The 23,357-nt window shown below is 34.0% G+C and overlaps 1 protein-coding gene and 1 pseudogene across 1 annotated transcript in view; both read right to left on the bottom strand.

Annotated features, from left to right (window-relative positions):
* The window catches only part of LOC148944112 (protein FAM91A1), a 95,182-nt gene that overhangs the window by 1,432 nt on the left and 70,393 nt on the right, over positions 1-23,357 (bottom strand). The window contains exons 9-12 of the mRNA XM_089100259.1: positions 15,345-15,525; positions 11,093-11,405; positions 6,067-6,446; positions 2,174-2,243 (exon numbers count right to left, since the gene is read on the bottom strand). Of these exons, the coding sequence (XP_088956385.1) occupies positions 2,174-2,243; positions 6,067-6,446; positions 11,093-11,405; positions 15,345-15,525 (944 nt within the window). The remainder of the gene's footprint in view (positions 1-2,173; positions 2,244-6,066; positions 6,447-11,092; positions 11,406-15,344; positions 15,526-23,357) is intronic.
* Positions 19,861-21,600, bottom strand: LOC148944113 (putative polypeptide N-acetylgalactosaminyltransferase 9 pseudogene; annotated as a pseudogene).

The raw sequence follows: 23,357 nt of genomic DNA, 5'->3' as shown, positions 1-23,357 counted from the left end.
TTCAAATCCTGTGTAAACAATCAAAAAATTGCATAATCTATAAATTGTCAAATAGGGGTTTTCGATTTAGTTCGAAATACCCCTCACCATCCACAAAAAATTTCACATTTAGACCCTTCCTCTTTTGGGACACAACCACGTTAGAACATTTTTCCCTTTTCTAATGACAAAATCTGTGTAAACAATCAAAAAATTGCATGATCTGTAAATTGTCAAATAGGGGTTTTCGATTTAGTTCGAAATACCCCTCACCATCCACAAAAAATTTCACATTTAAACCCTTCCTCTTTTGGGACACAACCACGTTAGAACATTTTTCCCTTTTCTAATGACAGATCCTTTGTAAACAATCAAAAAATTGCATAACCTATAAGTTGTCAAATAGGGGTTTTCGATTTAGTTCGAAATACCCCTCACCATCCACTGAAATTTCACATTTAGACCCTTCCTCTTTTGGGACACAACCAGGTTAGAACATTTTTCCCTTCTCTAATGACAAATCCTGCGTAAACAATCAAAAAATTGCATAATCTATAAATTGTCAAACAATTTACCCTAAATAAGCGTATTCTTTCTTGTCAATGTTCTATGAATTGCACTCACGTTTTTTCTTTAATTGATTCTTTTTTTTTATTTACTCCTTCCTCAACGTGCCTAAAGGCTATTGCTGAGAGTGAACCAAATTCTTCTTATCTGTCTGCTGTTTACCTTTTTTTTGCGATTTTGTCTTTTTAAATAAGGTGATAGCTCAAAACCCTGCTATTCAAATTTTGCTGAGTCACGTTAAGGACCGCCTTATAAACCCGCTTGAATTCATCAAAAGATAACCGCCCCTTTTTTGTACAGTAAGATCTCTTCTGCATAGTTAATTTTCGGTAATAATACAGTCCGGCCTTAATGGTTAACAGTTGAAGCTAAAACTTATAAAAAACGGGTAAAATTAAAAAAAAGACAGTGAATATAAACAATAAAACTTATTTATACAAAATAACAATAAAATCCGAGTATTTCGTTCCTGTTTTGTATCTGTTTGTTTTATTTTTTATGTTCAAGAAGTGTTTTAGTTTTTTTTTCTTTTATTTCTTTTTTTACCGTAAAGGCTTCCACAAATGAAGCCAAAATATTCGAATTATTATTATTAAATTATTAAATATTCAAAATATTATTATTTTTGCATGTTCGCGTTTTATTGTTTAGATTCACGGCCTCATTAAAAAGAATTTACATTTAAAAAAGAATTAAAAAATTTTAAAATTTTTATAAATTAAAAATTACATAAAAAATTAAATTACACTAAAAAAAAAAAAAAAAAAATTATATACATTTTCGTCTCGATTGTAAATACAGAGTAACCTAACCTAACCTAGGTACCTCCCCCCTAAACCCCAAAAAACAACTGTTTAAATATCGTAAACGCAATGAAAACTACGCTTTGCATGCCATTTCTCAATAGCGATCTCTTGAAAATAACCCCTCTGGCGGGTTTCGTCTCTCACTACTATATAGAAGTGTCCATATTATGCACCAGTACCATAATTTCTTGTATGCAGGAGGTTATAATTCTTCTGAAATACTCCATAGCCCCATTTTGTGGTCTAGAAAATGTTATGTTGCGCAAAAAAATATTATACTCAATTTGGGTTTTATACAAAAGGATCATTTCACCATACTGGATTTTGTTAAGAACTTTAACTGAAATGCAACTTTAATTTGTCATCTGTGAATTTCTTTCTTTTTTCTCAATTTTTCCCTTTGTTGTATAGCATTTTATCGCCGAAATACTTACGGTTTTATAAGTACATACATATTCTTTAATGTTTCACCCGCTGTTGATATATTTTCGTTTCAATTTATTTACAAAAGAAATTTTGTTCAGAACTATTACTTAAAGAAACAACTATAATTTGTCAAAATAAACCTGTTAGACTTATTTCCTTTGTTGTATTTTTTTTCTTATTGCTATTGCTTTTTTTTCTGTTGACAAAGGCTTCCGCAGGCGAAGTCAAAATACTAATGGTTTTATTAATACATACATATCCTTCAGTACTTTACACACTATTGATACATTACTTTCAGTTTATATATAAAAGAAATATATAAAATATATAGAAATATATATAGAAATATATTCTTTTATATATAAAAGAAATCCTAATAGCAAGAGAACCCTTACCTTGAACTTTTTTACGAATACTGATAGTTTGTTGTGCAGGCTGTACATGTACTCCATAGCTTTGGCAGATCTAAAATCAGCAAACATCACAAATCAAAAATCATTTGAGTAAACATTGACAATAAAATATCAAGAATAAAAACAGATTTTATAATAAATAACATAATTAAAATGGTTAAGGTACAATATCCATTCAATTCAACACTCAAGAAACAATTAAATCGAGCTTGGATATAAAATTTTATTAAATATACCTGGCCTAAATCAGATTTGATTAATTTGATTCATATTAAGATACTCCCTCTTAAAACTAGGCTATGAAAGTAGGGTGACAGTGCGAAAAATATTTCATTCAAAAGTATTTCAAAGTGTTTCAAAGAACATATTCAAAAGTGTTTATTCTCAGAGATTTCAAAGGGTGCATTCAAATGCATTTCTTTCAAATGTTTCAAAGAGTGGATTCAGAACTATTTATTCAAAGAGCATTTCAAAGTGTTCCAAAGAGTGCATTCAACAGTGTTTCAAAGAGTTGATTCAGAAGTGTTTATTCAGAGTGTTTCAAGGAGTTTCAGAAAGCGTTTCAAAGAATGTATTCAAAAGTGTTTAATATATATATATATATATATATATATATATATATATATATATATATATATATATATATATATATATATATATATATATATATATATATATATATATATATATATATATATATATATATATATATATATATATATATATATATATATATATATATATATATATATATATATATATATATATATATATATATATATATAATGTACATATTATTAGCATAGATATATAGGTACTTATCTGTTATAGCGCCGACACTCAAGAAGTGAAGTTAGGTTTAATCCTAATGAAATATACCCAAGTATGATGAAAATATAATGGTTTAGAAACGTATTTGGGCTATATTTTGGCACATTGGAGGAGGGGGGTAAAGTATAGCGGGTCAGCATGCAAAATGTGTTAGGTACAATTGTTCTGCATATTATGAAGTAAGAATTGCTTTCTAATTTCATAGTGTCCAAATACTTTAACCCCCCTCCCCTAATGTGCAAATATATAGCCCAAATCATATATTTCACATCTATTCTGTCACTTGTCTTTGTCTTGTCTCACGATAAGCTGAAAGAAACTAACGAAAGAAAGAGTGTTGGTGCTATAACAGATAAGTACCGATATATATATATATATATATATATATATATATATATATATATATATATATATATATATATATATAGTGTACTCTGCTGTTCACATTTTTGGTATTAGTGGGTTATAAATGATATATATATATATATATATATATATATATATATATATATATATATATATATATATATATATATATATATATATATATATATATATATATATATATATATATATATATATATATATATATATATATATATATATATATCATTTATAACCCACTAATACCAAAAATGTGAACAGCAGAGTAAAAACACATAGAAAACGAATAAAAAGCACGAACTATGAAAAAAAACACTTTCAAGACAATGGAACGAAGGATGTTTATTTTCTCTAATATCCGAAAGCTTACTACTTGGAAGGCAACTTCACTAAAACATCATTCATCCCGAATTCTGACAGAATCAAAGTGTTTCAAAGAGTGTATTCAAAGGTGTTTATTCGAAGAGTGTACTGAAGTGTTTATTCTCATGGTTATGGCAACTAAATTTAGCAATAACATTAACCTTAGTATTAACTAGCAATTTCTAAATAGCATCTCTGTAAATTGACTGATGATTCACAGAATCATCAGAGCTAAGAAGAGACAAAAAAATGCGATTTTCTTTTCCTTTGTTAGACAGAACTCGCTTAATTCACTAATATTATCTATTACTGCTTATAGCAAATGTTATGGATACTCAAAGAAGATGCCACCTTACCTTAGCTAAGGGCATATCTGAAATGCTTATTATTTTAAAGGAAAGGAAAACAATTTTGAACCCTTCACAGGAGCAAAATAAAACATAAACTTGACTTTATACTTAAGACTTTACGACGCACTGTTTATAAATAAAACATTAACGCTATAAGGAATTTTTATAGAAAGGAGATGGCAACCAGGGTTGCCAACTGCCGACGTTTAAAAAGAATGCAAATCTAGGCCATAAAAGAGTGATTTTTGCTAAAAAAGAGTGAGTCAAAATTTGCAGGCGAGTGGCTGCTGCCGTGCGCGCATCCCCTCTGAGGCAAGAAAGAGTGCACTTCGCACGAAAAGTCTGCAAGTTAGCAACCCATTTCCTTTAGTTAAATGCACTTCTATCGAAGTTACCAACTAGTGACGTTTAAAGCGAATGAAAACTAACACCCAAAAAGAGTGCTTTTCACTCTTTCGCATCCCCTCTGAGGTACAAAAAGAGTACATTTCACACGAAAAGTGTGTAAGTTGGCAACCCTGACGGCAACTCGTTATGTATCCTTAATCAATAAAGAAAAAAAAAAGAAATTACACTTAAACGCTAACACAACTTAAAATAAAGTAAGTTCAATTATTTTATTCATACTCTATCGTTGCTCCACCATTATTATTTTCATTTGCTTTAGTTACGTAATCGTTAGTAGACTAACGACATTATCGTGACAGGAAAAATTAACCCCAAATATGGAGCTACTGATATTATTATGTCGTTAGAGATGTTAACGGTTAAGCATTCTAAAAATATTTTCTTTTACTTACCACAGCGCAACCCTTACCGCAGCATGTGGGCCTTACCAAAGCGTAATCAAGCTCATTACACAGTCATCATTCTTGTTGTTGTGCTTTTCATTTTTGATTAGTCTTCCTTTCGGCCGCAATTTTTTCAATTTACTTGTGTGTATTCCTTTTTGTGTTGTTTGTCCTTTTTTGCAACTCCGCTATTTTTTAGAATTCTGTATAATGGTAAAAAAAAAAAAAAAAAAAAAAAAAAAATTCAATTGCTGGCATAAAGAAATATGAGACCTTACGCACCCTACACAATTTCTTCCCAACACTAGAATTGGCAAACTTTTTTAATTAGGTACAGGACCTCTATGATTATTTGGACATTGTTCTTAATCAAGTAGGCTTCAACACAGCAATGAGCTTCAATCACGCGTATCCAACTTTTGAATCTGTAATTAACCATTCAAGATCTATCGGCTTCGCAATTTATATACTTTTAATTGATATAATATATTTTGACAATATTTTCCATGTTTACGTCCTTTCAACTCTTATTAGTAGTTGAATACCCTTTTTCTGGGCTGAGACGTCTCTGTTCTTGGTGTTCTAGGCTTAGGGATTAGGATTTAGGCTTAAGGATTAACTTATAATCCTAAGCTTAGGCTTAGGATTTTTGTACCCCTTCTGATTCATTTTCCGACCCAGTTCCTGCTGGTCGTTGTGTGGGACAACGGAGTTTTATTTCTTTATAATTTGTAATGCATGTTTAGCGAAGCACCTTCATTTTGCAGACATTCCGCTTCATTTAGACACAAACTTTTTTTTTATCTACAACCCTTCAGAATAGTCGATTCTGATTCAACCTGATTCAGAATAGTCGATTCTGATTCAACCTGATTTCTTCAGAGAACGTGCAGATCACGGAACTTTTTAAAGGAAACCCCAAAAATTCTGACAGCTACATTAAAACAATTAGTTATCTTATGAATAAAGGCGCATTACTACATTTACCCCCCCCCCCCCCGACGCATAAATACACACCCCACTTTATATCTTCCCATTATATTTGACAATAGCACTTCTCCTTTCTTCGTCAATATAGCAGCGTCTCTGTTTTAAATATTAGCGTTCGCCATTTGCTATAGCGAATAGGAATATATAAAGTGGGCTATAAACTTACTTTTCTACTGAGAGAAGGGCATTTTCATTTAATCCTCTGAAAACCTGAGAATTCAACTCTTGATCAAAGAGTGGAATGCCCAAATCCAAAGAGAAAATTTCCCACTCCTGCTCGTGCGTTCTATGTTGTTCTGTCTCCTTGATTTGGTTACATGATTCAATAGCAGGAATTCTACTGTCATCACCACTGGCAGTAATTTCTTGTCCATTGTGAATTTCAGAAGTCTTTTCAACATGGACCAAGGTCAGATAACCACAAATCAAGGTCAAATCCACAACCTGATTAAGTTTTTTCATTGCTTTTAGTTGATTTCCATCGTCCGATTCAACTAGAGGCAAAGCAACTAGTTTTTCCATTGTAACAGCTTCTTTTGAATAGCCCTAATTAAAGATTTGATTAAAAAATAAATATTATAAAAATAATTATAGACCTATTATATAGCCTATATATAATAAAAGAAAATAGCCTTAAAAAAAGATTTAAATTAAAGATTTCGTATCGCTTTTACTGAATATCAAGTAAGAAACTACTACTACAACTCCCACTAAGATTTCACTTCAGGACCAAGCCATCCAAAGGCAACACAGCAGCATACGCTCCTCCTCCGCCCTAATCTAGTCAAAGCTTTACTTTTCAACCCCACCCACGAAGTTCCAATGTCCTTCAAAATCCTTCCTTATGACTTGCTTTTCGTTTGACCCCAACTTCATTATGTGGACCACACTTTTTCGTTCAGCTCAATAATATACGGCCAGTCAAACAACTACATGTGACTATTCTAGGACAATTCCTCCAGACAACGTTTAACAAAGTTCAAATTCATTTAATTCAAAAACAAGACATAGCTCTCGTGGGTAAAGCCCAAATATGATGTCTCTTAGTCATAATTAGCAAAATAAAGTTGTCTTATAAAACTTCGTCAGGATAAATAAACTAAAGGATAAAAACACTTGAGATTGAGAATAAAATTATCTGATAAAACTTCGTCAGGATAAAATAAACTTAACAATAAAAACACTAGAGATCATTGTAATATTTCACAAAGCTTTTACTATAGCGCATGGTGTTACAGTGGCCTGGGGTTAGTTTCGGAACTTTTTCAGCCACATCCCTGGGGGGACGAGATCTTATAGGGACAAAAGGTGGGGGAAGGAATCATCGGTAGATGGGATGTTGGAGGAGGGAGGGGCCGAATCTTTGGCATAATTTTCCTCGGCGGGAAGAAAGGGATTCAAGTTTAAATTCCTTGAGGTAAAAGGAGTAAGATAGAGGGGAACCGCCATAAAGGATTTGCAGTGATCTCTTCTGAACTCGTTCTATTTCATCAATCTTACAAAGCATCCGCGTTTAAAAACCATACTTGTCCACTGTCATACTTGTGGCTTCTAATCTTAATTCGCAGACTTATCTACCTATTCTCTCACACGTTTTTTAACTGTGCAAAAACACCCTCCAGGTTAACCATTCCACTTTTTAGGTCATTGCTCCATCCACCCCCTTTACCAATAATACTACCAAGGTAATAAGAAAAGATAGATGAGAAAGTATTAGTAAAATCTTATAAAAAGTGGGCTTTTTTTTAACAAAAAAAAGTATCTTTCTTTCTCAGAAAGTATGATGCTTTCTTGATAAAATGAAAGAAACAAGTTTTTCCGACTGAAAGTAAGGACGGCATTAGAACTTAAAACGAACAGAAATTACTCCAAATATGAGGGGTTGCCCCTTCCGCCATCCTTGCTCTTTACGGTAGAGTTTTAATTTTTGTCAAAATTCTTTAAGAAAGACTGCTCAAAGACAAGGTGAATACGGTGCTGGTCTTTACAGTCCCTACCGGCAGTGCTGATCTCCGTTTCATGACCCTTCAGCCAGGAAGTACAATGGGAGGGGGCTGGGGGCCAGCCTTCCTGTGCTTTCACACACCCTTCCTTTTTACCTTTCCCTGATTTCTTCAGGTACCCATTCAGAGCTGGGTCAACTCTGGCTAAGTCTACAGAGTCAGACCCCTGACCCCCGTTCCAAACCAAATAAACTTTGACACCAGGATTCGAACCTTTGTCCTCACAAACAAAGGAACCTTTGTCCTTTGTCCTCACAAACAAAGGATTTCAAGTATAGCGTGATAGCCACTCAAAGACAAGGCCCGTTGAATTTGAACGATAAGTATTTTATAGAACTTTAAGGGTTTAGCGTAAAGAGCGAGATTTGAGGAGCAGCCCCCCTCATATACGGAATAACTTCTGTACGTTTTAAGTTTTAACGTTGCTCGTTATTTTCAGTTAAAATAATTTGAATACAGAATGGACCTTCTATAATTCATATGCTACACTTCGAATATATTTTGAATCTAAAACAGAAGATTCAATCCATAGCCTGCGCAGAGGTGGGAGGAATGGAAGATCTCATAAGAAAAGTATCTGTCTTAAGGACAGCCTCAGTATTTGTCTTAAGGATAGCCCCCACCCTAAAAATCTGGAGATTATGACTTAAAATTCATTATTGGAATTTTAGAAAACACCAACTGATTTTGAGAAAACAACGACAAAAAGATTTGTAGTGATTTTTGGGATGTAGGGGAGGTAAATTATGTTTAAGGGCTTGTCAGAAATATCACATGGTAAACTATCATTAATTTTACGGGAATGTCTCTTCAGTCTACAATTAATTACATTATTAATAAATAAAATAGGATAACCATTTCCAAAAAGTATGTCCTTGATAAAATTTAATTCTGCTGTTATGTGGGAATCAGAACAAATGTTTAAGGCCCGATCGACGAGGCATATTACAACTGCCGTTTTAACTTGTGGGGGTGGTTTGATTTAAAATGCAAAGATCTATTATTTTGTGCTGGTTTTCTATGAATAGTAAAATTGAGTATATCGAAGCTACAAATAACTAAAACATCTAGGAATGGGATTTTATTTGCGATTTCGATTTCTAAAGTAAACTCTAAATTTCTATCGTATGTATTAAGGTGATCTAAAAAACCCTTAACCTCATTTCCTTCATAGTTCCAGAGTGAAATTACATCATCCATGTAACGTCCCCAAAAAACATGTTTTAAAAAATATGAATCTAATGCCCAATTTTCAATATGTTCCACATAAATATTCGCCAGTAACCCGGAGAGGGGCGCGCCCATCGCTAAGCCATTAATTTGCTGGTAAAAAGAATTACGGAATTGGAAATACATTGAGTACTTGTTACAGAGTTTAACTAAGGTCATTAAGACATCACAATATATTACTGATGTTGAAGATTCTATTAAGTGATAATTTTCTTTTTCTTTATTTCATAATAACTGTTCTAATAAATTGTCATCTATATTTTTATGCATTGAAAAAATTTCAAATCTCCTTATAATTGTATTTTTTGAAATATATAAGTTTTTGAGTTTTTCAAACAAATCTACCGACTTACATATGCATGATTTTTGAAAATAAAGTGAATGTTTAAAGGCTGTACACAACCATTTCCCAATAGTAGATGTGGGTGCTTTCGTACAAGCTACTATGGACCTCAAAGGAATACCTTGCTTGTGTAATTTTGGTAGACCATAAAACTTTGGGCAAAAGCTACCACGGGGGAAAAAATTATTATATAGCTGTGGGGTAATTTCACCATTTTGTTTTAAATTTTTTAGTTCATTTATAATTTTGTTTGCAAATTGATCAGTATGATTGTGGGTTGTAGTTCTATATATTGTCTCACTATTTAGATGAGAATAAATTTTTTTATCTTAATCTATCCTGTCCATGACAACCAGAGAATTGCTTTTATCTGCTTTGGACATAGGGCCGAAATATTCATTCAAATTATCTCCACTGTCTTGCAAAAAGATTTCCCTATTGTTTCTTCGTACTTTTGTTGTTTGTTATGGAAAGGCAGTGTGGTCTTCGTTACTATTAATTTCTCAATTAATACCTTTTCTTGTTACAGATATGACAGCTGTCTTTTGTCAGCCGCATACGTGACAAAAAATAGCAAACGAACGTAACTGACATAGCCAAATGTGTTGATCTTCTTGGAAATTTTGCTGCAAGCCCGTGTGCGTTGTGCATAAAAACGTTTCAGCACGACCTTAGGATAGAACTTTTCCTTCGAACTGGAAACTGAGTTTCTGGGAAATTACAGTAGTCTTGCAAATTTAAAATGAAACCGTCAATCAAGCAAACAGATGACTTGCTTGAATTAAACATTTCATTAAAAGAAAACCCCCTCTGAAAAAACGACGATGATCAGTTTATGAAATAATAAAAATGAAAAATGATTTATGATAAGTATTGGGGTGCAAGGTACGGGGGCCACCCCTTATTGGTGCAAAAACAGCGCAAAAAGGTTGCTATGCCACTTACTTCAGGGGGAGAACCCCTTTTCAGCCCAAATATTAGTGGGATTCCCGCTCTTACCCCAACGGTTCCGTATCTATCGGGTATGTCAGTACCCGATTTACAATATACCCTGCCTTAGGTTCCGATAGCGTGATCGAATGGTCCCAGGGGCCACTTTAAGGCCAAGGGTTACCGGTAATGTTTCTAACTATCTCCTTGGACTCGACCTAGGCTAAAAGTCAAAGATTATATAGTATAAAAAATCTTACTGTATTCAGTCACGCTACAAAAAAAGGAACTAATTAAATCACACTTCCAATTCTCTAATTCGCTCGGCCGGCCGCGTGCCTGCAAAGGGATGATGGGGTGGTGGGTGAATTTTTCCAGCCAATCCAAGGACTTACTAATTACTGGTCAATCATCCCCAACTTCGCACTTAATACCTCGTGGTCTGTGTAACCAACAACGCAATTAAATAAGGACAGAAAATGGCGCCACCGAAATTAAAGGAAAATTAATAATTATTACTAGGGGAAGGAAAATAATTAAGGGACCAAAAGAAAAGAATCTGGGAAGGGCATTTATCTGAAAAAACTGGGACCAAGGGTTCCAACAATAAGAATGAAAAAATATGTTTAGGGTAATCTAATTCCTTATTAAACGAAAAAAACACTAAATGAGCCCTTAATCATTACCTGGACAAAAACAGCTCCAAAGCATAAACCTTCTAAGATAGTTACTAAAGCGTTCTGTATGGGTACAACATTCAAATTTTGGCCCCAAAAAGTGACTAGAAGACGTTCATACTGAAGAAGTGTTTCAGGTAATTTGCAAAGCTTCGTCCCTTTCGGAAAAAGAACGGACGGTGGTCCACAGCCAAGTTGATAATATATAAATAACTTGAGCCAAGGGGAGCAGAATTCGGGAGATGCTGGGCCAAAATGAGGTAAAGACAATGATTTCAAAATTCCTGCGTTGCAGTCGAGCGGTGCCATGGAGAAAAGCATACTACAATAAAAAAATGAAAAAAAAAAATACGACATACAGATATGCTTATATTCTTATATATATATATATATATATATATATATATATATATATATATATATATATATATATATATATATATATATATATATATATATATATATATATATATATATATATATATATATATATATATATATATATATATATATATATATATATATATATATATGTATATTATTCATCTGGTAGATGAATTGGTATATTATTCATTATTCATCTCAATCTGGTAGATGAACTTTACAAGATGCTGAAAACTCGCACCTGCCCCTCCCACGCCTGAGTCATATCGTACTTAGACTTGTTTCAGTCTGTTTCTGAACCCATACGTAAATATATGTACATAAATATGTGCGTTAATAAATATAAGTCAGCACTTTGTTTTGCCTATATCGCGTTGTGAAGTTTTGAATTCTTTGAATCATGGTAAGTTGAAATCTATTGATGGTGATTTTATATTTTAAACGCACCTAACTCTTCCATGTGCGAAACTTGTGTCAGATCTTATAGACTTGTTTTAGATATGCTTGGCATCGTCGGTCGTCCCGGAAATCTTTTTGTATGGCAGCGTAACTTCAATTTTAAAAAGAGGTAAACCGCCAACAGACTGCTCTTCTTACCGTCCAGTTTCTGTTTCTTGCAATATTAGCAAGGTCTTCGAGTATATTCTTTTACCTAATTTAACTTGTAATATTTCTTTCTTTGGTGAAAATCAACTTGGCTTCAGACCTGGTGGGGGGTGCCAACATGCTCATCGTGTCCTTTCTTCTATTCTACTTTCTAATTCTACTAAGGGTAAAGGCGTATATCTCTGTACACTTGATCTTTCAAAGGCTTTTGATTCTGTTGTTCATAACCAGCTTTTCTTTTCTTTGGCTTTTTTGGTGTTAATTTTTCGGTTATTTACCTTCTACGGTTTTGGTATTCTAATTCTTACCTCCGCCTGAAATCTTCTCCAGAAACAACTATTAAAGTGCTTGGTGGTGTTAGGCAGGGAGGTGTTTTATCACATACCCTTTTCAAAATTTGTATTTCTACTGTTCTGGAAAAGATCTCAGGCACTTATTTTTCTGGTTCTACTGATATTTCTTACATTGCCTATGCTGATCACATTCTGTTGATACTAAGTCTGCTCTTTCTGTGATGGTTTCCTTAGTTTCTCAGTCTTTCCTAAATATTGATCTATCCCTGAATCTTGACAAGTGTGAATTCTTATCTTATAATCTGTCTTCGTCTACTCCTCTGGTATGTAATGAATTTTCTGTACTTTCTGTCTCTTCCTTTTGGTGGCTTGGTATTACTGTTTCTAAATGATTGATTTATTACCCTCATTTATTCTAAATGAGGGTAATAAATGACTGATTGATTGATATATACGTATGAAATTTTAATCAAAGCCCCCCCCCCAAAAAAAAATCAGGATAAAACAAGACAAAAATTAAAATTAGGATTTACGGATTTATTTTTTCATAATTATCTAAGAGAAAACAAGAATAGATAAAGAACTCTAGATTTCAGGGCTCGAAGAAATAACCCTAACTTCTATACTTACTTGAACTTGCTGCGGGACCAGACGTAGACGCCTCACCTGGGATCTAGAAGACTCCGTACGGTGGACTCCTATTTGTCACGATCTGGTGCCAGCTCTCAAAATCCATCAACGGTTTCAAGGTCGTATTTGACAGATGCTTACTAATTCTTCAATTTACCACCTAGAGGGCTGCGCCAATCTGCCAAAGAAGCAGCTAGGAGCATTTGCTTGATGATGAAGTCATTGGGTCTTCTTAGGACGTTTCCATGAGAATACAAAGTTCTTTATTAGACAATTATGGCTATGGGCTCGATGTTACAGCAGCGGTGACCCACATCAGCATTTGAGATTCTGTCGGAGAATCGAATCCTCAGGATTTTTTGTAAACAGCGGTGGTCAAAGCCTTTCATACCATGGAGATGAAGCGCCTTCAGTGTCCAAGTCTCAACTGCATGGAAGAGAGCAGATCTAACAGCCGCTTTATAAACACAGATTTTTGTCTTAATTCTGATCTCCCGTGTGTCCCACAAATGACGGCCGATTTGAGAGAAGATGTTTCGGGCTTCGTTGATTCTATTCTGTATGTCAGGGTCACAGCCTCCACAAGAGTCAACAAGCCAAAATAAGTGAAGCTATCGACTTTTTCCAATATTCTGTCCGTAAAGCACTAAAGGATAATCCGACTGTATATGTCAATCCATGACTTTAGTTTTGACCGTGTTGACCTTCATACCCAATAGTTGAGAAAATATGCTATCTCATTTAGCATTGCTTGGGCAGTTGCTGGATCAGTAGCAAGAGCAACGACGTCATCCACATAGTCCAGGTCAGATACGTTAATGCCCAACTCCATAATAACACCATCAAAACTCGAGAGTGTTCTTTCTAGAATCCGATCTATACAGTAGCCAAACAAAATTGGGGACAATATGCATCCCTTTTTTATACCGCTATCCACACTGAAGGGCTCAGTTTCTTAACCCAGGACTCTTAGTGTCGATTCTCAATGCTTATAGTATGCCGTCAGCAGCTCTATGAAATCAACCGGCAGACCATCTCCTAATATGATTCACGGGTTACAGAGTCGAAAGCAGTCATAAAATCCAGAAACATGTTAATTATAGGGAGCTTGTAGCGTTCACACTGCTGTAGAATAAGACGAAGAGTAAAGAAAATGTTCAATACGAGTCCGATGAAGTTTACTTTTCGAGATAAGGCAGTTCCGTTTTATTCCTGATAATACTATTAGTAGAGTAGAAAAAAATAATTTCTTCGTCTTTTTCAGAAAAATTCCCAAAAATTTTGCAAACTTCAGAGGAATTTTCCTTCTCTGTCCTATCATCCCTAAACTGAAGGAAATCTCGAACTACCCTCATACTATTAACAAGCAACATGCCACTGATTACGAACAAGAAACTATAAAATCGGTGTTATTGCTCCTTAGCGCAATAAACTTTAGCTTTTATTTATTAAACCTTGCAAAGTTCAACATGACAATTCAGACAGTCAAATTTGAATAAGAATAATAATAATAATAATAATAATAATCAATAACAAGTAACAATAATAATAAATAGCAATAGGTTGTTGATCAATTACTAACGTTGGCTAAACCCAAAAGTCCTAAATTTGAAAACAGAAATAAAATAAATGGGCCTGTTTCTGGGTTTGTCGTAACGCAAAAATATCGACAAGGCCAATCTTATATAATGCAGTTCCAAAGCTTAAAACTCTACTCAATATCATCCCCCTCACTCCCATTTAGTAAAAAGTAATTAATTTTGTTGACGCCATGCCCTCTAATATGTAGCAAAATTGAATACAATTAATATTTTGCACGGTTCTGTAATAAGGGTTTGTTGGGTCGCTCGGAGGCGCCAATTCATGAAAATGTAATGGAGGTGGTAATGATTTTTCATGCAATTTTTTAATTAAGACAAAAAAAAACATTGAGCAAACATAACTTAAAACAGAGGTTAACATCGAACTAGCTGCTTGGAGAAATTGTCGACTAATCTACCTAAGTCCTGGGAATGGGAGTGAAAATAGGGATCAAAGAGGAGTATACCTTTATGATAAAAAGGTATTTTTCAAAATCTAGGGTACCACTTAGACTATATGGCGTGAATAATTTTCCTCTTGGAGACTGAGTTAATTCTCCTGTCTTATTACTTTCAAGTCTTTCCAGTCTCCATAGTCTAGCAGTTAAGTAGTTCTACTGACCTTTAAAAGTCATGGCCAATACGGGATTTTAATAACGGCAACTTAACTTTGATAAACTATAGCTCAAAATTTGCAAGTTTTTGATTGGGTAATTCAACCTTCAATTTAACAGTAATGAAGGAATTAATGATAAGGATATAACTTACTAGTAATTTTTTCTTAGAAGGCGTAGCGCTGCTGAGCGATCTAGAGATTTTAAACTTGCATAATGAACAAGGTCAAGCTCCACTGTGTCAAATCCTTCTCTGCACAAGGAACTCTCGTTGAGTAGGAACTGAATAGATTTCTTCAAGTTATACGCATGGTCATAATATCGCTTTGCTTCACCTGTAAATAATACTATAAAAACTACAGGCCAAAATTCAAAGAACGGTCATAATTTCGCTTTGCTTAACCTATAATGATCCTATACAAATTACAGGCTACAATTCAATGAACGGTCATAATATCGCTTTGCTTCACGTGTAACCTATACTGTACAAACAACAACCTACAATTCAACGAACGGTCATAACTTCACTTTTCTTCACCTGTAAATAATACTATACAACTTACAGGCTAAAATTCAATGAACGTTCATAATATCGCTTTGCTTCACCTTTAAATAATACTGTACAAACTAAAGGCCACAATTCAACGAACAGTCGTACTATTGCTTTACTTCACTTGTAAATTACACTTTTAAAAATGGCAGGCCACAGCTCAATAAAGGTCATAATATCGCTTTGTTCCACCAGTAAATAATACTGTACAAATTACAGACCACAGATCAATGAACGGTCGTGATGTTAGTTTGCTTCACCTGTAAATTATACTATACAAATTACAGGCCACAATTCAATGAACGGTCATAATATCGCTTTGCTTCACCTGGAAATAATATTATATAAATTACATACCACAATTCAATGAACAGTCTCGTTTTTTCCCTGTTTTTTTATTCGTTTTTTGCTTTATCTATTTATTCTGCTTTACTTTATATAGTTTTTTTTCTCTTTTCTTCTTTATCATTATGTTGAATGAGATTCGAACCCCGCTGTTTAATAATATTATTAATGGCTTGGATTTTTAATAAATTACAGGACATTTTCAGTTCAGATAAAATTAAGTCAAAGGTTATTGTGTAGCAGTTGTTTTTTTGTTGTTGTTTTTTTTGTTGATTTTTCTCGCATTGTGTTTATAATTTTGAGATATGGTTGTATTTTTTTCCCTTCCCTGATTTGTTTTGTGTGGATTTTGTGATTGATACGAGGTCCCCTACAAGCTATGCTTCTTGGGACCTCTAGCGCTTAAGTGTATTTATATATTTATTGTAGTATTTAATAAATTGAATTGAATTGAAATTGAAATTCTTTAATTAAATAAAAAAAAATTCTTCAACTGAAAGTAAGGAGCAGGGGTGACTCTCCAGTATTTTTATAGGGGAGGATAAGAGGGATCTATATTTAGGTAGCCAAGGGACATGGGCTATATAATAATTTTTTTCTCCATATTTTTAGGGGGCAAATACCCCCCTCCCCATTGCCACCCCCAAACGACACCCCTGGTAAGGAGCAACACTAAAACTCAAAACGAATAGAAATTATTATTTATATGAGGAGAGTTGCCCCCTTCTTAATACCTTGCTCTTCACGCTGCAGTTTTTTAGTATTCTTAAAAAAGCTTCTTATTGTTCTAATTAAACGACCTTTTTGTTTCAGGAGTTATTCTCAAGGAATTGGGATAAAAAGTTAGACATTAGCGTAAAAGGCAAGGCCTTCTATATGAAGTGGCCAGGGAAAAGAATACAGATACGGTGAATTGGAAGAGGCCCCATTCGAATATAAATCACAAGATCCAGTGTCCTTTTTCTTTTTTAAACGACATATGCTACAGTTCTGATTGTAACAGTATACTATTTCACGGCGCTTCTAATTCCTCCCTTAATTGCGTTGTCTATTGCTGAATGATTCTCCCTGGTATATACCAAAAAATTGGGGTTTCATAACGTTCTAAATTTACGACAAACACCCGTAGACTTAGGATGTCAAATGATAACCGGGGGATTGCAACCGAGGGCAGGAACAACTACGACCTACAGCAACCCAAAATACAAAAAAGAAGCGCCTTAAAAACTGGTAAGTGATAAAAAATTGCCATTTATAGCTGATTCAGGAATAGTAATCATTCTCTAAATTAGAATTGATTGTAAAATGCTCTTTTGAAAACAAATTTATGGAATTCTGAAAAATACCCCGAAACCTCTAAAAACTGGCGTCGGATCGAAACTAAAAGTGATTGAATTTAATTCAACCCAGGACATTCAATTTGACACTAATGAAGAAATTAATGACAAGGGTATAACTTACTACTAATTTTCATGTCAAGGAAAAAAATCGTATGCAAAAAAAATAGTCTGTCGGCTTGAACAACAAGGAAAATCACTTTTGCATGGGTAGCACTAATGTGTTTTCTTTTTTTTTTATTCTCTGCTACTAGTTGGGCACTGGAACACCATAGACAGTTGTTTAAGGGCTCAATTTAAATTAACTTGCAATCATCTACTCACTTTTGGAATTAACACAACGCAATATTTAAGATGAAATTAATTTTTGGAAAAAAGCGGCATATTCGTATACAAGATGACAAACGATGTCCTAATTGGTGCTTACAACCATAAATGACGTTATACTAAAATAATATTTCATATTTTTTTTCATATACAGTAAAACAATTTTCTTAAGTAATATAATGAAATTAACATGTATGTCTGTTTTTAATGTCTATGTTTTTTTAATGTCTATGTTTGTTTTTAATATGTATGTTTATTTTAAATATAATAAATATATATATATATATATATATATATATATATATATATATATATATATATATATATAAATATATATATATATATATATATATATATATATATATATATATATATATATATATATATATATATATATATATATATATATATATATATATATATATATATATATATATATATGTATATATATAAAATATGTATATGTATGTTTGTACACGTTTCAACATCGTAAATATTATAGAAAAATTGGTATTTTAATACATTTAGTTGTCTATTAAATAAACAAACAACAAAAATTTTCTAACTGAAAGTACGAAGCAACATTAAAACTTAAAAAAAAAAATTGTTCCTTATATGAGGGTGGCTGTCCCTTCCTCAGCCCTCGCTCAATACATTAAAGTTACTTAGTACTTTAAAAAAGCTTTCCATTCCAACTCAATTTCCCTCGAATAGTTCCCCTGGAAAATTATCTCTTTAGTAAAATTAATTATTTCTTAGTGTTTTGTGTTCGTATGCAAAAAAACAGTCTCTCGGCTTGAACAACAAGGAACAACTAGCGCTTTTAAGTGATCTACAATAATTTTTGCAATATAAGTTTTACAATGATTTCTCTCGATTACAAAATTATCGACACCGGAAAATATTTTGAAGGTTTTTTTCTATCCTATCTTTCCAAATTTAATCTTTTTCATAAAACTTTCCGTTTTATCGTTAGAAGGAAATAACGATAAGATAACGATAACGATAATTAGAAGGAAAAAACATGTCATATATAGTAAAACAATATTCTTAGAAAAGTTCGTTAGGATAGTTCTTAAAAGATAACTAGTAGCTGCTATTACAGGGTTTTGCATTATTACAAGATTTTGCTTAAATAAAACTCAGTAATGAATTACCGCGGAGGATTGTCAAGGAGGCACACTTGTGCCTCTATAAAGAGGCGACCCACCACAATGTTAAGCGATTTTAGGTCCTAGAGGTCGCAGAGAGACGGCGGTAATCGCATTTTGTAGCCCAAGCTCAAACTAAGAAACTTGCAAAATTTCATCCTCCTCCGACTTTATCTTCATGGGGTAAACTGGGTCGGAAGTTTGGACCCTCCCACCACAGCCCCCCTTTAACGTTGTCCGATTGGGCTGAAATTTAGAGGTTAAGCTTTCCTAGGGCCCGGGAGCTTATCCTCGAAATTTCTCGATCCTTATCCTCGAGCCCTCCTCAACGCCTCGCTCTTTACGCAAAAGTTTTTATTGTTTAAAAAAAGAGTTGTGAGAAAGTCAAACTTTAGCGTAAAGAGCGAGGCGTTGAGGAGGGCACAGCCTCTTTTATGTACGGAATAATTTCTGTTCGTTTTAAGTTTTAATGTTGCTCCTTATTGTCAGTTTAAATAATTTTTTTTTTATATTTAAATGATGTGAAATCGGGGGATTTGCGTAACTGTAGCCCCCCAACTGTGTCTCCTAATCCCTGTACGTTTTAATTTTCGACCTTGTAACTCAGCCTCTTTAACTCTTTAGAAAACGTAGTTTTTTTCAAATAATTTCAAACTAGGCCCACCTAACAGTCAACGAATTTGCAAATGAATTGGAGTCAAAGCATCACTGTTTATGAAACTCAGAGAGGAAAGAAAGTAACAAAATGAAAAATAAAATAAAAAAAGGTGAAATACGAGGATTTTGCCAGCCAGTGGCAAACCATGAAGAAAAAGAAATAAGCAAATATTTCAACAAGGACCTCCGCCGAGTCGTCCTCAGTGCTAAACAAAACAGAAAGAAGAGAAAAAGAAACCAATGAAAATCGAACCTTTCGAATTTTACTTGTCAACGACAGAACAGAAACTAAATAAGAATGTATCACTGTTTATTATTCAGAGGGAACCTCCATTTCAACCTAGGGTTCCTTATATCACATTTTTCCATCGTAATTGTTTTACTAACTTCATCTATCCCAATGCACTTTCTGCTAAACACATGCAACAGAAATTGCATCTTCGGATCATATTCCCAAAATTGATTTCCCTTTGACCCATGGCATGGGTAAAGGATTACATCTTTGCCGGCATAGTCTAAACAGTTCTCCTCGCGTCTTATCTCTCCTGCTCTGCTCAGCATCCAATACTGGTTCCCCCCTTCATTATGACAGGGCCAAGTGTCAACACGCTTATATAAGTCTTCCTTTTGAGCTGACGAGTCAATACAATAATTGGTACGTAAATTGCGAATTTCACCGGAACAAACAGCTTCCCCAGGAATAAATAATTCAGGGTAAATGTTTTCTAAATACCATTTAAAGGACTGACATTTCAGAGACTGCCTGAGAGCTTTTCTAGACGATACATCCCCATAATCGCCCATGTCATAATTAATTCTCATGTAATAGTTTTTAGCATATTCATCTAACCACACTTCCGCCAATCGAACATTATTTCTTTTCACAGGGTTTTCGTTACCTGGCCACTTTATTGGCGAATGTTTACGAAAAATGTGTCCAACATGCGAACAAGGTATTATTTCAAGAGTGCCACCACACATCCAAATTTTGAAAGACAGTTCTAAATTTTCACCTCCCCAGTAATTAAATTCACTATCATAGGTTCCAAGCTCTAAAAAAAAAGACTTATCTATTGCAAATAACCCACCAGCCATAGTTGGACTATAAACCGGATCAGTACGATGACTTCTCCTTTGCAGTTCTCTATTAGGAATAGAGTGCCAGTCAAAAGTCAAGCCCCAATTAAAGCCACCAACTTGAACATCTGACCATTGATACTCAAACGTTTCATCATTGATTGAATCAATAACCGGAGTAACCACAGTGGTGCGATTTTGAGCAATTCTGTCTAGAAGAGGCTCTAACCAGCCCTCTGTGCATTCACAATGAGAGTCAAGATAAGTGACAACTGGTGCTGTAGAATATCTTAGTCCCAGAAGTCTAGCTCGGATGAGTCCTTCCCTTTTAACTGCTCTCACTATCTTAACTTTGGGGTAACGTTGAGTCATATAAGCACTAAGCTGATCCTTTAAGTGTTCCATATCAGAAAAGTCATCCACTAGGATAATCTCTTTAAGCAGATGATCTGGCGATCGGTTGAGAACACTTTCAACAGTTCTAAGTAGAACAGACCATGCTTCATTGTGAAAAATGATAACCACTGAGGTTTGCGGCAAATTTCGTACATATCGATCCCTTTCTTTGCATTTTTTGTCTCGACCATCAGGAAGACTTCTCCTTGTTGAAATCAAATCTGATACATATTGATTAAACTCGTAATTTTTCCAACCGTTGTCTATTAGGCTTTTCTGGCTACGCTCCACATCTTTTGGAAGAATCACAGGTTTACCAAGCTCACCAGGCTCTTGGAGATGTTCTGGCGGGCGTATTACCTTTACTCCTTCTTTATAATCGCTACCAATCTTATTTGCAATACCTTTCCTGTTTCCAGATATTATTTGATGAGGTTCAAACTGCTGAATTGCATTAAATGATGGCAAAAACGTAAAAAGCTGTAGTAAACATAAAGCTAGTACTAAAATAATCCCAAGCACAATTGCACATTTCAAAAATCTTGCTCGTCTAAAAAAATAGCGAAACATTAAGAGTTCTAAAAGTTGCTCGGGCTTTGCATTTAAAGTCGAGCGGAAGATCAATCAGTTTTATGAGTCCTTCTACCATTTAAAAATAACAGGTTCAAAAATTCTTCATTATAGTTAAAACTTATAATTTGGAAGCGAATAAAATCATTTTGCATTTCTACTAGAAGTGAAACAATAATTATTAGAAAAAAAAGACAACATACAAAGTAAGTCTCGGCAGTGACGAATATTTATCCTATGTTCATGCCACTGTTTTTTATCCTATCCTATGTTCATGCCACTGTTTTTTATTACTTTTTAATAAAATGACGTCAAATATTGCAGTGCTCCAAGATAAGGTGTGATTCCCTCATTCTGTTCATTTAAACAGATTTTACTCTTATTGCATAGCCAAATCACGTTAAGAGCAGAACCTTGGCCCTCTTGGCAGCAAATAGCGAGGAAAACCACACTGCCTTTCTACCATAAACAAAAAATAACAAGCAGAACAATAGGGAATTTTTTCCATAAGACAGTGGAATTCCATGCTTTAAATGAATATATCGACCCTATGTCCAAGGGCCGTCCTAACCATAGCACAAATAAAAATATAAAAGAGAAACTTACATTAAAATACAACCGTTAAAACTAAAACAAAACAAAAAATTCTTGTTTTAAAACAGCCCTAGCATCCTTACTTTAACGAAGTTAAACCAGGACTCAAACAGCTAGGACTGTTTTAAAATAATAATAAAAAAAAATTTGAAAATAAAAAAGTTTTTTTGAGTTTTAATGGTCGTATCGTCATGTAAGTTTCTCTTTTATATTTTCATATGTACTTTCCTGAGGACGGCCCTTGGACATAAAGTCGAAATATTTATTTAAAGTTTGGAATTCCACTGTCTTACGGAAAAAAAAAATTCCCTATTGTTCTACTTATTATTTTTGTTTACTCTTGGCAGCTATTCTTAACCCTTAATCTAATTGTATTCCTTCAGAGAGAGGAGGATTAGAGGTTAAATGGCCATTTCCTTCGACTTTCACAGTTATCGGTGAAAGATCGTTCTCAAAAAGGTGGAATACTTGGGCCTTCAAACGTGTTTTTGGGACCCCTCCCCAAATAGTTATCCATTTTCGAGCTGTTGTTCAGCTATGCAACACCGCAAACGAACAAAATTAAATACCAAACCTATTAACATTAAAATAAAGCTTCAAATTGCCTGCAATAATCCTTTACTCTATTTATACAGTATATTTTCAAGAAAAAATTTATATTTATCCGCACTTATATTTTTTTTATATATTTACTCTCTTTAAACGAACAACTGGGTATATTTGTACGAATAACTTTTTTCTTAAAAACGGTCTCACATTTTTTTTTTTTTTAATTGGCACTGAAATTTCCTGGTCTGAAAAAAAACGACCTAGATAGGTCACGAGTTTGAAATAATTCGTCTAGAGCCTTAAATTTGGAAACGCACTTTTCATGTAAATGACGTCACACGGCTATGGGACTCACTTCTTGAGAAGAACCTCACATTAAGGTAGGTAAGGAGGAAGGTAAAGGACACGGCACTAGACCCTTAAAGACCGAACCGGCGGTGCTGATCTCCGTCTCAAGGCCCTTCAGCCAGGAAATGCAATGGGGGGAGGATGGGAGCCACCCATCCTGTGCTTTCGCAAACCCTTCCTGCTTGCCTTCCCCAGATTTCTCCAAGTACCCATTTAGAGATGTGTCGACTCTGGCTGAGTTAACAAAGTCACGCCACAGACCCCCG

The sequence above is a fragment of the Artemia sp. Qi Xiang Cuo genome, chromosome 14, assembly GCF_049724085.1.
Source record: "Artemia sp. Qi Xiang Cuo chromosome 14, ASM4972408v1, whole genome shotgun sequence".
In the NCBI taxonomy this organism is placed as follows: Eukaryota; Metazoa; Arthropoda; class Branchiopoda; order Anostraca; family Artemiidae; genus Artemia; species Artemia sp. Qi Xiang Cuo.
Note: the sequence above shows the minus strand (reverse complement) of the source record. Positions and strands in the feature narration are given on the sequence as shown.